At 39.7% G+C, this 12,032-nt stretch overlaps 1 protein-coding gene across 6 annotated transcripts in view; it reads right to left on the bottom strand.

Moving 5' to 3' along the window:
- ASCC1 (activating signal cointegrator 1 complex subunit 1) overlaps positions 1–12,032 on the bottom strand; it is a 108,939-nt gene that overhangs the window by 96,531 nt on the left and 376 nt on the right. For 4 of the 6 annotated variants that reach the window (XM_035021262.1, XM_035021256.1, XM_035021234.1 and 1 more), the window contains exons 2-4: positions 10,098–10,239; positions 8,724–8,823; positions 4,390–4,487 (exon numbers count right to left, since the gene is read on the bottom strand). In XM_035021262.1, coding sequence (XP_034877153.1) covers positions 4,390–4,487; positions 8,724–8,823; positions 10,098–10,209 — 310 coding nt within the window. In that variant the 5' untranslated portion in view covers positions 10,210–10,239. Of the gene's footprint in view, positions 1–4,389; positions 4,488–8,723; positions 8,824–10,097; positions 10,240–11,071; positions 11,188–11,813; positions 12,020–12,032 lie in introns of those variants that run through there. The other 2 variants (XM_035021244.1, XM_035021249.1) reach the window with 2 other exon arrangements.

The raw sequence follows: 12,032 nt of genomic DNA on the forward strand, positions 1-12,032 counted from the left end.
GAGCCGAAGGCAGACGCTTAACGACTGAGCCACCCAGGCGCCCCTCTGTCATGTCAATTTTACCTCAATTTAAAAGAAGACTATGGCAGGACGCCTGGGTGTTTCAGTCGTTAAGCGTCTGCCTTCAGCTCAGGTCATGATCCCAGGGTCCTGGGATCGAGCCCCGCATCAGGCTCCCTGCTCGGTGGGAGCCCTGCTTCTACCCTTCCCACTCCCCCTGCTTGTGTTCCTGCTCTCTCTATCTCTGTCTGTCAAATAAATAAACTCTTCAAAAAAAAAGAAGACGACTGTGGCAGCACTAGAGATTGACTACAGTGAAAAACTAAAGGCGAGTCTACTACAATATATATAATCCTATAATATATGTATGAAAACAGAAAATTAAAGTAAAATGCTTATCTATACATTATATGGGTGGATACCAAATGTCCATGTTTTGGCATTAATTTGGCCTTCTCTGATCTGGGCTATGCCTTTATGTATAAATGAAAGGGGGGACGGCACAAAGCATAGCCCACTGTCTGCAAAGAAACAAAATCATTTAGGGATTACGCAATCTCAACGTAAGCAGAGATTAAACCTCTAGGTCATAGAACTGACAGGGCTTGGTTCAAAACAGCAACTAAGGAAAGGTGCAAAAGATATGAACAACGAACAAAACTGGCATTTCAACAGACCATTTATTAAAACTGTGAAAGACAGACTTATGAATATGATACAAAATACTGAAGTATTAACTGTAATAGTAGCAAAATCAGCTCTGTGCTTTAAAGACCACAAAGTTTGTCCTTCCACGCAACTACAGAGATTAAATAATTCTATTTATTTATCCTAATACTCTCCATTAAAGCACATGAAATTTTCTGTAAGAACAACCTTTCTATTCCTCAATAAGAATGAAAGTATCACACCCATTTTACTACAAGGAAACAAGACAGACATTTCTAGGAAAAGAAGTAGATTCTGAATGAATGGATTAACAGAAAGCCTGAGAACAATTTGCCTAAGTCAAAAATTGATAAAAGTGATAGCTGAAAAATGTAAGTAGACATACGGTGTTCTCTAATGGCATCATTTATATTATCAGACAGAATACTCAGAGAATCCAAAAGACTCAATGCTCAGTGAAGGGAAGTATCCATAACAGGTACTCAAATACTGTGCTAGAGAAATGCTGATAAAGGAGGGTTTGAAGGCAAACTGGGACAAAATTAAAGGAAAGTAAAAATTATCTCTGCCAAAGACCAAAAATTTGGTGAAAAACTAAATGGAAAAGGAGCAGAAAGGAAGGAAGCTTAAAACTCATGTTTGGGGCGCCTGGGTGGCTCAGTCGTTAAGCGTCTGCCTTCGGCTCAGGTCATGATCCCAGGGTCCTGGGATCGAGCCCCACATTGGGCTCCCTACTCAGCGGGAAGCCTGCTTCTCCCTCTCCTACTCCCCCTGCTTGTGTTCCCTCTCTTGCTGTGTCTCTCTCTGTCAAATAAATAAAATCTTAAAAAAAACCCTCAAGTTTAACTTGCCTTGTTTGTCTCCCCATCCTACTGTTTAAAAAAAAAAAAAAAATACAGGTGCACCTGGGTGGCCCAGTCGGTTAAGCGACTGCCTTAGGCTCAGATCATGATCCCAGGGTCCTGGGATCGAGCCCCACATCGGGCTCCTTGCTCGGCAGGAAGCCTGCTTCTCCCTCTCCCACTCCCCCTGCTTGTGTTCCCTCTCTCATTATCTCTCTCTCTCTGTCAATTAAATAAATAAATAAAATCTTTAAAAAAAACCTCATGTTTTATGTTTTATTTCTGTAAAAGTCTGGTACAAAATGCTTAATCTATTCTTTTTCATTAAGAAGGTGGTTTCATCTCTGTAACACAGTGAACCGAAAAGGGCCCTCACTGAAAGGTCCTCAGCCTCATTTCCAGAAAAGATTCAAAGTTAATCAATTAATGACTAAAGAGCAAATACAATAGGGTTAGAAATATTCTACAAACACTAATATCTGAGAAGACCAGAATTTGCATGGCAAGTGGTCTAGGGACTGTAACAAGGGACAGATAGGAAAAAGAGAATTAAAGGCATTGACATTAAACTTTTAAAAACCAATTCTCTAACTATAATAACAATATCATTTTGAAAGCACCTTCCAATATCCCATTACCTGAGACTTCAAAACAGACTAGATGACCAGATCCTTGTTGAGAGGACAAATTAAAGCCTACTACATCATTTCCTTCTTTAGTAGCTCTAACTTGGGAGAAGCAAAAGAAAATGAATAAATGACAGCAAATACCACAACCTGTCTTAGTCTCACATTACAACTCAATTCACTCTAACCAATAAATTTGATTTTGCTGTACTTTACTTCCCTACAAGACCAATAGGCCCATTTATCCTCTTGTTTTTCAATTAAATTAGTTCCACTGAATTCTTACTTTTAACGATATGACTGACACACTGGGTTTCACACTGAAATATTTGTATTTTCTAAGTCAAAATGGAATCTTTACAACCCACCTACCCTCTTCTGGATATGTTTTGGAATGACTCCGGCATCTTAAAATGGCTAAGATCTCCACATTTATAGCATGTTATAATTTTACTGCAATAAAAATTATTATAGGGGCGCCTGGGTGACTCAGTCATTGGGCGTCTGCCTTCGGCTCGGGTCGTGATCCCAGGGTCCTGGGATCGAGCCCGCATCGGGCTCCCTGCTCAGCGGGAAGCCTGCTTCTCCCTCTCCCACTCGCCCCTGCTTGTGTTCCCTCTCGATCAAATAAATAAAATCTTAAAAAAAAATTTAAAATAAATAAAATAAAAATTATTATAGTTACTATATGAATAGAAAAAATGAGGAATATATTCAACTGTTAATAGTGATCATGTCTGCAGTTCATATTACAAGACTTCCCTTTATACTTCACATATAATTTATACTTCACATATAATTTCTGTAAGCTTTTGTTTTTTTTGAAAGCATGTATTAATTTATAATCAGGAAAAAACTAGGTAATGAAATAAACTTTACTGCAATTATAAAATTACTTCAATATTTGTAGCTTGAACTTTTTTTTTTTTTAAAGATTTTATTTATTCATTTGAGAGAGAGACAAAGACAGAGAGCAGAAGCAGAGGGAGAGGGAGAAGCAGACTCTCCACTGAGCCGGAAGCCCGACGTGTGGCTCAATCCCAGGACCCTGAGATCATGACCTGAGCCAAAGGCAGACGCTTAACTGACTAAGCCACCCAAGTGCCCCGTAGCTTGAACTTTAAAACTTAAGGAAAGACCTGGGTTTTTCTATCTGTAATTCTAAAGAGCTGAATATTTTATTGAAATTCCTTCAAAAATGTCATTAAAGTTCTCATATTAGTGTCTGCTGATGCTACCAAAGGGCTGGGGAAAACTCTGGCATTTGCTGCCCAACACAGGAGTCCACATGCAACCAGTTAAATGAAAAGTTAAATGAATTAGAAAGAAATGGGATTAAAAGTTCTGGACAGTGGAGGTAGAGAACATTCCCATCATCACAGAAAGTCCTTTTGGGCAGTACTGCTCTACACTCACCTGCATCGTATCTGTTGTGATGACTGTTCTTACAGAGCACAAAATGAGAAGAACACTAGTAATTTTTTTCCCCTAAAACTTAATAAAACCTATGGGTGTTTATAAAAAATGTATTATTGGAGGCTGCTGCACTTACTTGACTTTGAAAGAGTCCTATTGTTTTAGAATGAGTTTCCTTTTTTTGTTGTTAAATTTTGTCCCTACAGTGCCCTTCACTCAAAGCCATCTTACAACACAAGCCTGTGCCCTGGGTTCACAATGATGCTTGGTACAGATCCTTTCTGACTTGATTTATACTGAACTATTTTTCCTTGCTTGAGCAGTTACTTGATTCAGGTTATTTTAATTGTTACTTTTATAATATCCTTCCCAGCCTACAAAGCAAGGTAAAAACAAGAGAACCCTTCTGGAAAGGGCTGAACTTTATTGCAAATCTGCTGACCTCACTGGTTTTCTCTAATTCTAACTTGAAACAATTCACAAACTCCATTTCAAGTTGGTAAAGCATGAAATTATTCTCCTAATACACAACAAATCTGGTAGCTTTATAACATCAGTACACAGTGAAGTAAAAAAGTGAAGGCCCAGATACTCAGTCAAAATAAGGTTGTATAACTACATCTTTCTTCATTTGGGAGACTGATACTGATATATCATAAAAAGGCCAACTGCTGCAGAACCCCACAAAGAATACAGTCACTATTCAATCCTACCCAGGGACACTAAAAAAAAAAAAAAAAAAAAGAATACAATCACTAAATACCTCCATTGGGTCACACTAGTCCATACTCATGCAAAAGTGATTGCAAATATAACTTATATATACCAAGTCTCACCAATTTCTCCTTCTTGTCCAGGCTTAGGAATGCTAATAGATGTTTTGGTTTCCACTTCTAGTTTCTTCCTAGTGTCCCCTCTTTTGCCAACTATATGCCTATAATATAAAGAAAAATTAATTAATGGAAGGACATTAAGTCAAATGTACCAGAATAAAGAATTCCATCATGTTTAAATCATATGTGGCCACAGATACTCCCTTACAGAAAAGTGCTTCAGTAAGGCTTAATATTTGTAGAGAAATTACAAGTTGTATAGCTTTATAGAATGTGCTGCATTGCACTCATGGGCAAAATGACACCCTACAGTCAATTTAATGAATAAACAGAAACAGAAACCATGCCATGCCCAACACCTGTTTGCTCTTCAATATTAGATTCAAAACATGGGTCTGCAGTTCATTGAAAAGAAAGCTGGCATTGTCTCAAAAGGCACTTCTAGCAACCAGTGGGTCTACAGTTTGGGGAAAATGTCCTTTAGAGAGCAAATTAACTATATTAGGAGTTCATCGTAAAAGAATTATCCTTGATTAGTAAAATAAGGGTAAAAAGCTTAGCAAAGAGACGAATCCATCATTTAGGAGAGATTATCCAGAATAGCTTCAAAAGCAAAAAGAGAAAACAGGTAACCCTCAAGCTGAATTCAGCAATACATGTTTTATTCAGGAGATTTCACCTAAAAATTGGGAAATTTCACCTAAAAATATAGATTTCCAGGTTCTTTGGAAAAATTAGAAGATCTGACAACCCATGGCAATAATGGGCTGGAGCTTACTCTCGTCCCTAAAAATGGAACATGAGCTTATCACAATCCCTATCACTCCCTACTCCGTTTCATCTACTCTGCTTCAACCATCTAGTGACTCCTTTACATTAATTGTCTGGGCCTCCTGGAATAAATAATTCTGACAATCCAAGGTTATCTTCTGGAACCCACAGTAATAACATGTGTTAAAGTAAATGAGACTACTGGATCCCAAGGGAAAAGTTTCAGAGTGTAGAAAGCACTAAAGACTCAAAGACAGGATTATAAAGAGAAAAAAATTCCCCATCACCAACAGTATTTTGGCTTCTATGATTTCAATTACAGTGCCCAAGAATATGGGTGACTAGGTCTAAAACTGTGCATTTGTTTCTACCTGGAATAACCAGCCCAATTATTTCCATTAAGATCTACTGTAGTAAGCCAGGTTAAAACAAAAAAAACCCAGAAAACAGAAAACAAGATGTTTAGAAGAGGACTGAAACGCCACAATTTCCCTGTAGTTTTTCTCTGTGTTGCACTCTGTGTTGGCACCCACTTTGTCAGGCTTTTGTCTTTCCAGGCCTTATCAATAAGGGCTACTTTCACCCAGGCTACTGTTGGTTAGCATGTGGCTAATAGAGAAGCCTCTTACAAAAAGCAGCTGGCTTAGAGTGCCCCGCTGGCTCAGTCCATAGAGCATGCAACTCTTGATCTGGGGGTTGTGAACTCAAGCCCCACATTGGAGTGTAGAGATTACTTAAAAATAAGATGTTTAAAAACACACACAAACAAAAGTAGCTGGCTCAATGTGTTATTAACAGTCTAGGCATTTTTTTTTTTTAAGATTTTATTTATTTGAGAGAGAGAATGAGAGAGAGAGAGAGAGAGCACATGAGAGGGGGGAGGGTCAGAGGGAGAAGCAGACTCCCTGCTGAGCAGGGAGCCCGTGGTACTCAATCCCGGGACTCCAGGATCATGACCTGAGCCGAAGGCAGTCGCTCAACCAACTGACCCACCCAGGCGCCCCCAGTCTAAGCATTTTAAAAAGGAAGTGGTTGAAGTTAAAGAAGTTTTAGACTCAAGTCTTGGGCAAGTCATCTAACCACTCTAAACCTATTTCTTCACTTTCAAAAATGGAGTGAATAATACCTAAGTATAATAAACTTGTGAGGATTAAACGTGATCATATATAAAAGGGCTTTCCTGTGACTGGCACGTAGCTCAGTACGGTCCATACCATCCTCATTAAGCCCATAATGGCATCCTTCCAATTTAGAGCATGGCCGGATTCAAAAGAGGTTTACATGGGGAGTCTAAAACATTCACTACAATAATAAGAGACACACCGTGAAAAGGTGACTCCTTTATTAAACATATAAGTAGAAATTCCTACCAGATCGAGTAGTTCTCAATCTTGGCTACCCACTTGAATCACCTGGGGGCTTCAAAAACTAATGATGCCTCAGTCCAGCTCCCAGAGATTCTGATTTAATTGGTCTGGGGTGCACCCAAGTATAGGGAGTTTTAAAAGCTCCCCAGGTGATTCTAATGTGCACCTGATGTTGAGAACTAATATATTACATCTAGTCCATGGACAGGTGTTACAACCATTAGGATTTTATCATAAACTAGTTTGGTCAAGTAATTTCTTCCTTGATCCAAATGAACCTATGGAAATGATTAATAAGAAAGAAATCTTCCTGGGGCACCGGGGGGGTTCAGTCGTTAAGTGTCTGCCTTCGGCTCAGGTCATGATCCCAGGGTCCTGGGATCGAGCCCCACATCCAGCTCCCTGCTCTGCAGGAAGCCTGCTTCTCCCTCTCCCACTCCCCCTGCTTGTGTTCCCTCTCTCGCTGTCTCTCTCTGTCAAATAAATAAATAAAATCTTTAAAAAAAAAAAAAAGAAAGAAATCTTCCTAGTAAATACTGTCTATTAATTACAATTGGACAGAACCAATACCTAATCTAACATGCAAGTCATCTAGAATACAATGAATACTTAAAATATATAGAATTCAGAAGATCATCAAGTTGGAATCAGACATCTAATGAATTTTTACACACCTTAGTGGTGGCAAATATACACATTAAGAAAATGGTTACACAGATTTCATCAGGAAATGGAACCATGACTTTCTAAAATCTTGTTTCTTGGAAGAAAATGTCACTGGAACCTTAAAGGAAAATGAGCTGTCAGATTTAGCATTTGGTTTCCCATCTGGCCACATTCCAAGAGAAGAATTTCATCCTTAATAGGTGTTTCAGAATATTTTCAAGATTGGTGAAAATAAAATGATTTGCTTCGTGGAGCTTAAAGGTATATGATTTCATATTTGCAGATCTCCTTTCACAGAGGAGCTTGAACACTTAATTAACCTTGTACAACACAGAAAAACAATTTACACAATTCCTAGACCAGCCTATCTCCAGAGGTGTAAACCTAAAAGAAGCCAGTTAGCCACATAAGCTATGTTTGTTTTTTTTTAAAGATTTTATTATTCATTTGAGACAGAGCGATACAGAAAGAGAGCATGATCGGGGGAGAGGCAGAGAGAGAGGAAGACTTGGGGCCTGACCCCAGGACCTGGAGATCATGACCTGAGCCGAAGGCAGACGATAAGCTAACCATGTTAGTGGTGAGACAGAATGTGGGCAAGCAAGCAAGCACCGACTGAAGTGAGCAAAAAGTTTCCAAGCAAATTCATAATGACAACCTTGGAGAAAGCATACCAGTCTTTGACAAACATTGGAGATTAATGGAACACATTCCTGCCTTCCAGAAGTCTCCCATCTTGTGAAGAAGACATCCAATAGTACGCAAATAAGTGTAAATACATGGCTGAAAAATTCTACAAAGGAAAGGTACAGGATGTTATGAAAACATATGGTAGTCAGTGTGGTTGGAAGGGATGATGATGTCAAAGCAAGGCTCTCTAAGGAAGAAGAATATAACTAGGTAAGGAAGAGAGATTATAAGGCAAAGGAAACAGCATATGCCAAAGCTCTATGGCAGGAAGGAACAAAGCACACTTCAGGAACTGAAGAAAACTAGCTAGGCTTAAGTGCAAAACCAGAAAAAGAGTGGTATGAGTTATGACTGAAAAATACAGGGCTGCCTAAGTCACATTCAAGATTCCATCATTCCAATGGAACAGAATTCCATCTTCAATGGAAGGATGTTGACAGATTTAAGCAGAGGTAGTAATCACATTTGCCTTTTAGAAAGATCATCCTACCCTCAATGTGAAGAACTGATTGGGAGGAGAATAATCAATGTGGACAGCCTAGTAAGGAGGCTATATGAAGTAATCCACAGAAGATGCAGCAGGGTGCTGGTCTTTCAGCAAAGAATAAGACCAATGGTAGATTCAAAAGATATTTAAGAGGCAAAATCAACAGGACTTGGTGATACATTTGGAATGGTGAAATTGATCCATAATCAGTCCTTAGAAATTCTAGGACATAAAACACTAAATTGTTTTGTCATTAGTAATTAAGCACTGCAGTAAGTATGGAAAAGAGTCAGCTTCCTGCTGAGTTTCCTGGAAGTGTGTCCCATGAAGCTGGGGGATGGGGGGGCCTCACTCACTTGTAGAGCAAACTGGGGGCCTTCACGGTACACCGGAAACCTTGCTGGGTCTGCACCACCTCGTAGGCATCACAGGGCTCCTCTGCACACTCCACAAAGCCTGCAGAGAAACCATAACACCTCCTCACAGCTGCTGCTCTGTGGACAACAGTCTTACAGCCCAACACTTTATATTGCAGAACACTGCTCTGACAGTCCTTCCAACCTGCTCTTAGAAGAAAATTAAAAAACACATGACTAGGGGTGCCTGGGTGGCTCAGTCATTAGGTGTCTGCCTTCGGCTCAGGTCATGATCCCAGGGTCCTGGGTTCGAGCCCCGCATCGGGCTCCCTGCTCAGCCGGAAGCCTGCTTCTCCCTCTCCCACTCCCCCTGCTTGTGTTCCCTCTCTCGCTGTGTCTCTGTCAAATAAATAAATAAAATCTTAAAAATAAAAAAAAAGAACCTTGGAAAGATAGTATATACATACCACTATTTAACTGTTTTCTCCCAAAACGCTAAGACACAATAAAAATTTTTTTCTATTTTTTTATAAAAATGTAATTCACATAACATCCTCTTACAGTGTGCAAGTAAGCAGTTTTTAGTATTAAGACAAAAATTACTTCAGTGAATGAGACAGGAATGGTAGCGGGAGAACTTACTGCATTCCACCAGGCGAAGAGACAGGAGGGTCAAGTAAAGAAGGTCAAGTCCCCAAGGCTGAAGGGAAACAATGGGGAAAACCAGAAGGAAGACAAAACCCAAGGCTTAGGGCATGATGGAAGAACTTATAAACCAAAAGGAAAAGGAAGCAGAGAACCTGAAAGGCCCTATTTATGCCTTAAACCCAAGCCCAAGTTAATTGGCTTGAAAATATTCATAATCCATCCCCACTGTTTAGCTTAATTCTTAAAATTATCCCTATGTAATAATAAAGTTATGTCAGTTGTATATTTGGAACTGCCTATATGAGTGCAAAGAAGAGACAAATAACAACATTAACAGTATTAACGGTTAATATTTTGGGGCACTGAACAAAATACATATTTCATTTATTTCAACAATTTATATATATTATTTCACAACTTTACAGACAAAAGAATTTAATTTTGTCACAGAATATTCATGGTTAACATTGTTTACTAAAATTACCCCTTGTTACATTTAAGCCTCTGCACAGAGATGAAACATGATTTAGGAAGAGCAAATGAGAATGCCTCATCAAACTGAAAATCACCAGTCCCCTTAGACGTCAACACAAATGGAGCTAGATAGAGGCCAAACATCTCAAATTTCAGTGCTCACACAGAAACACTATGAAACAAAACAAAGCAATGCTTCCATAATGCGAGAGAACATTGTACTGGTATCTGACCAAAGAGCAACTGGATTACCTTGATAGAAGTCTTCATCTTCTTCTTCATGTTGATAAGTTTGTTCTTGGACGGGATTTTTTCTGTAAATCCGTCCACCAATTCTTACAAGCTGTGGGCGCAGAACTTCCATACCTTCTCCAAACAATATTCTAGTGAAATCCTGAAAAATAAATGATCACCTTACCTTGTTTTAATTAGAAATGAAAACCGTATCTCTATTTTATGGATCATTATGTAATTGGGACATCAGGTCACAGCACATCCTAAACAAAAGCAGCACTGTTTCCATTGGATTTCCCTATCTGCAAGCTGTTTTAAGTCAATTGCTGTATTTTCCACAACAGCACTCCACTCCTGGCTCACTCTAGACAGTAATTTGTTTTTGTTTTCAAAGATCTTATTTTATTTTTTTTAAAGATTTTATTTATTTATTTGATAGAGAGAGACACAGCGAGAGAGGGAACACAAGCAGGGGGAGTGGGAGAGGGAGAAGCAGGCTTCCTGCGGAGCAGAGAGCCCAATGTGGGGCTCGATCCCAGGACCCTGGGATCAGGACCTGAGCCGAAGGCAGACGCCCAACGACTGAGCCACCCAGGCGCCCCACAAAGGTTTTGTTTTTAAGTAATCTCTACAACCAACATCGGGTTCGAACTCACAACCCCGAGATGAAGAGTTGCCTGCTCCACTGACTGAGCCAGCCAGGTGCCCCTAGACAGTAATTTGTAACTATTTCAGCACTCTAAGAAAAGGTGATTAAAAGATATTCAGCCCTCTCTATACAGCCTGTCCATGACTTGAAAGCATAGATGTCTCTTCATTATTTTAACCTCAAGGTTAAACCTTCTGTGTTTATCTAACCATTTGCTAAGGGTCTCACCCTTTTTATCCAGCATGATAATTCAGAGGATTAGGAATGTTTAGCACACTTATCCTTGGGAGGGGGAGGGGGGAAATAACCCCTAAGTACTTTTAGAGGTGCTAGAAATATATACCCCAAAATTAGATCCAGCTGCCCATCAAAACAGTTAAAATATGACATAACCAAATGGTTCTTCAAACCAACACACTGCTGAGAGGAGGAATCCATTTCTATAGGCTACTACTCAAAAATGTACATCATGGGATGCCTGGGTGGCTCAAGTCATGATCCCAGAGTCCTGGGATGGAGTCTGGCATCCGGCTCCTTGCTCAGCGGGGAGCCTGCTTCTCCCTCTGCTGCTGCTCCCCCTGCTTGCGCTCTCTCTCTCTCAAATAAATGAATAAAATCTAAAAAAAAAAAAAAAAAAATGTACATCATTCACTGAGAAGCCAAGCTTCTAGTCACAACTTAATGAATCGAGAATTAAGGAAACAAAGATTCCTTATGGGCTAACTGTGGTTAAGTTCAACCAATCTTCCTACTACATAGGTTACATAGTCTTGGAAGCCCAAAATTAAGAGTTCCTCCCAAAAACCTGACCAATCCTTATTAATACACTAAGGCCCAATCCAATCCTCAGCAAGTAAGTCACTTTAATTTGCAATTTGCTTACAGAACCAAGAGGAGATTTTGCATTGTGAGAAATGACAACATAGAAAGTAACAGACTTGAATGATGCCGGGCATAATTAGCAACAATTTAATGACATTACACTCTAGTGGCCTATTCCCCCAGGACCTCACAAAAGAAAAAAGGCCCTTCACAAAAGTAGACTTTAATGTTTAGGTCGGACCCTCAGAGACAGCGAACTTCACCTGCCGAATTTCCCATACGACACCGGGCTATGAGGCTGTCTGAAAGAAGGGGGAATAACCAATTTAAACCCGCTTCGTGGTAGTGTGGGGAGAGAGGAGAGCAGAAAGCCTGCAATGTCGTGGGGAAGGTGAAGCCCTGAATCATAAAAGCAAGCAAAAAAGCGAGCACACCAAGTGGAGTTAAGAGAGAACTCCGGGGCGGAAAGCAAACAGCGGTAA

The sequence above is a fragment of the Mirounga leonina genome, unplaced genomic scaffold, assembly GCF_011800145.1.
Source record: "Mirounga leonina isolate KUSES-001 unplaced genomic scaffold, KU_Mleo_1.0 Mir_114, whole genome shotgun sequence".
In the NCBI taxonomy this organism is placed as follows: domain Eukaryota; kingdom Metazoa; phylum Chordata; class Mammalia; order Carnivora; family Phocidae; genus Mirounga; species Mirounga leonina.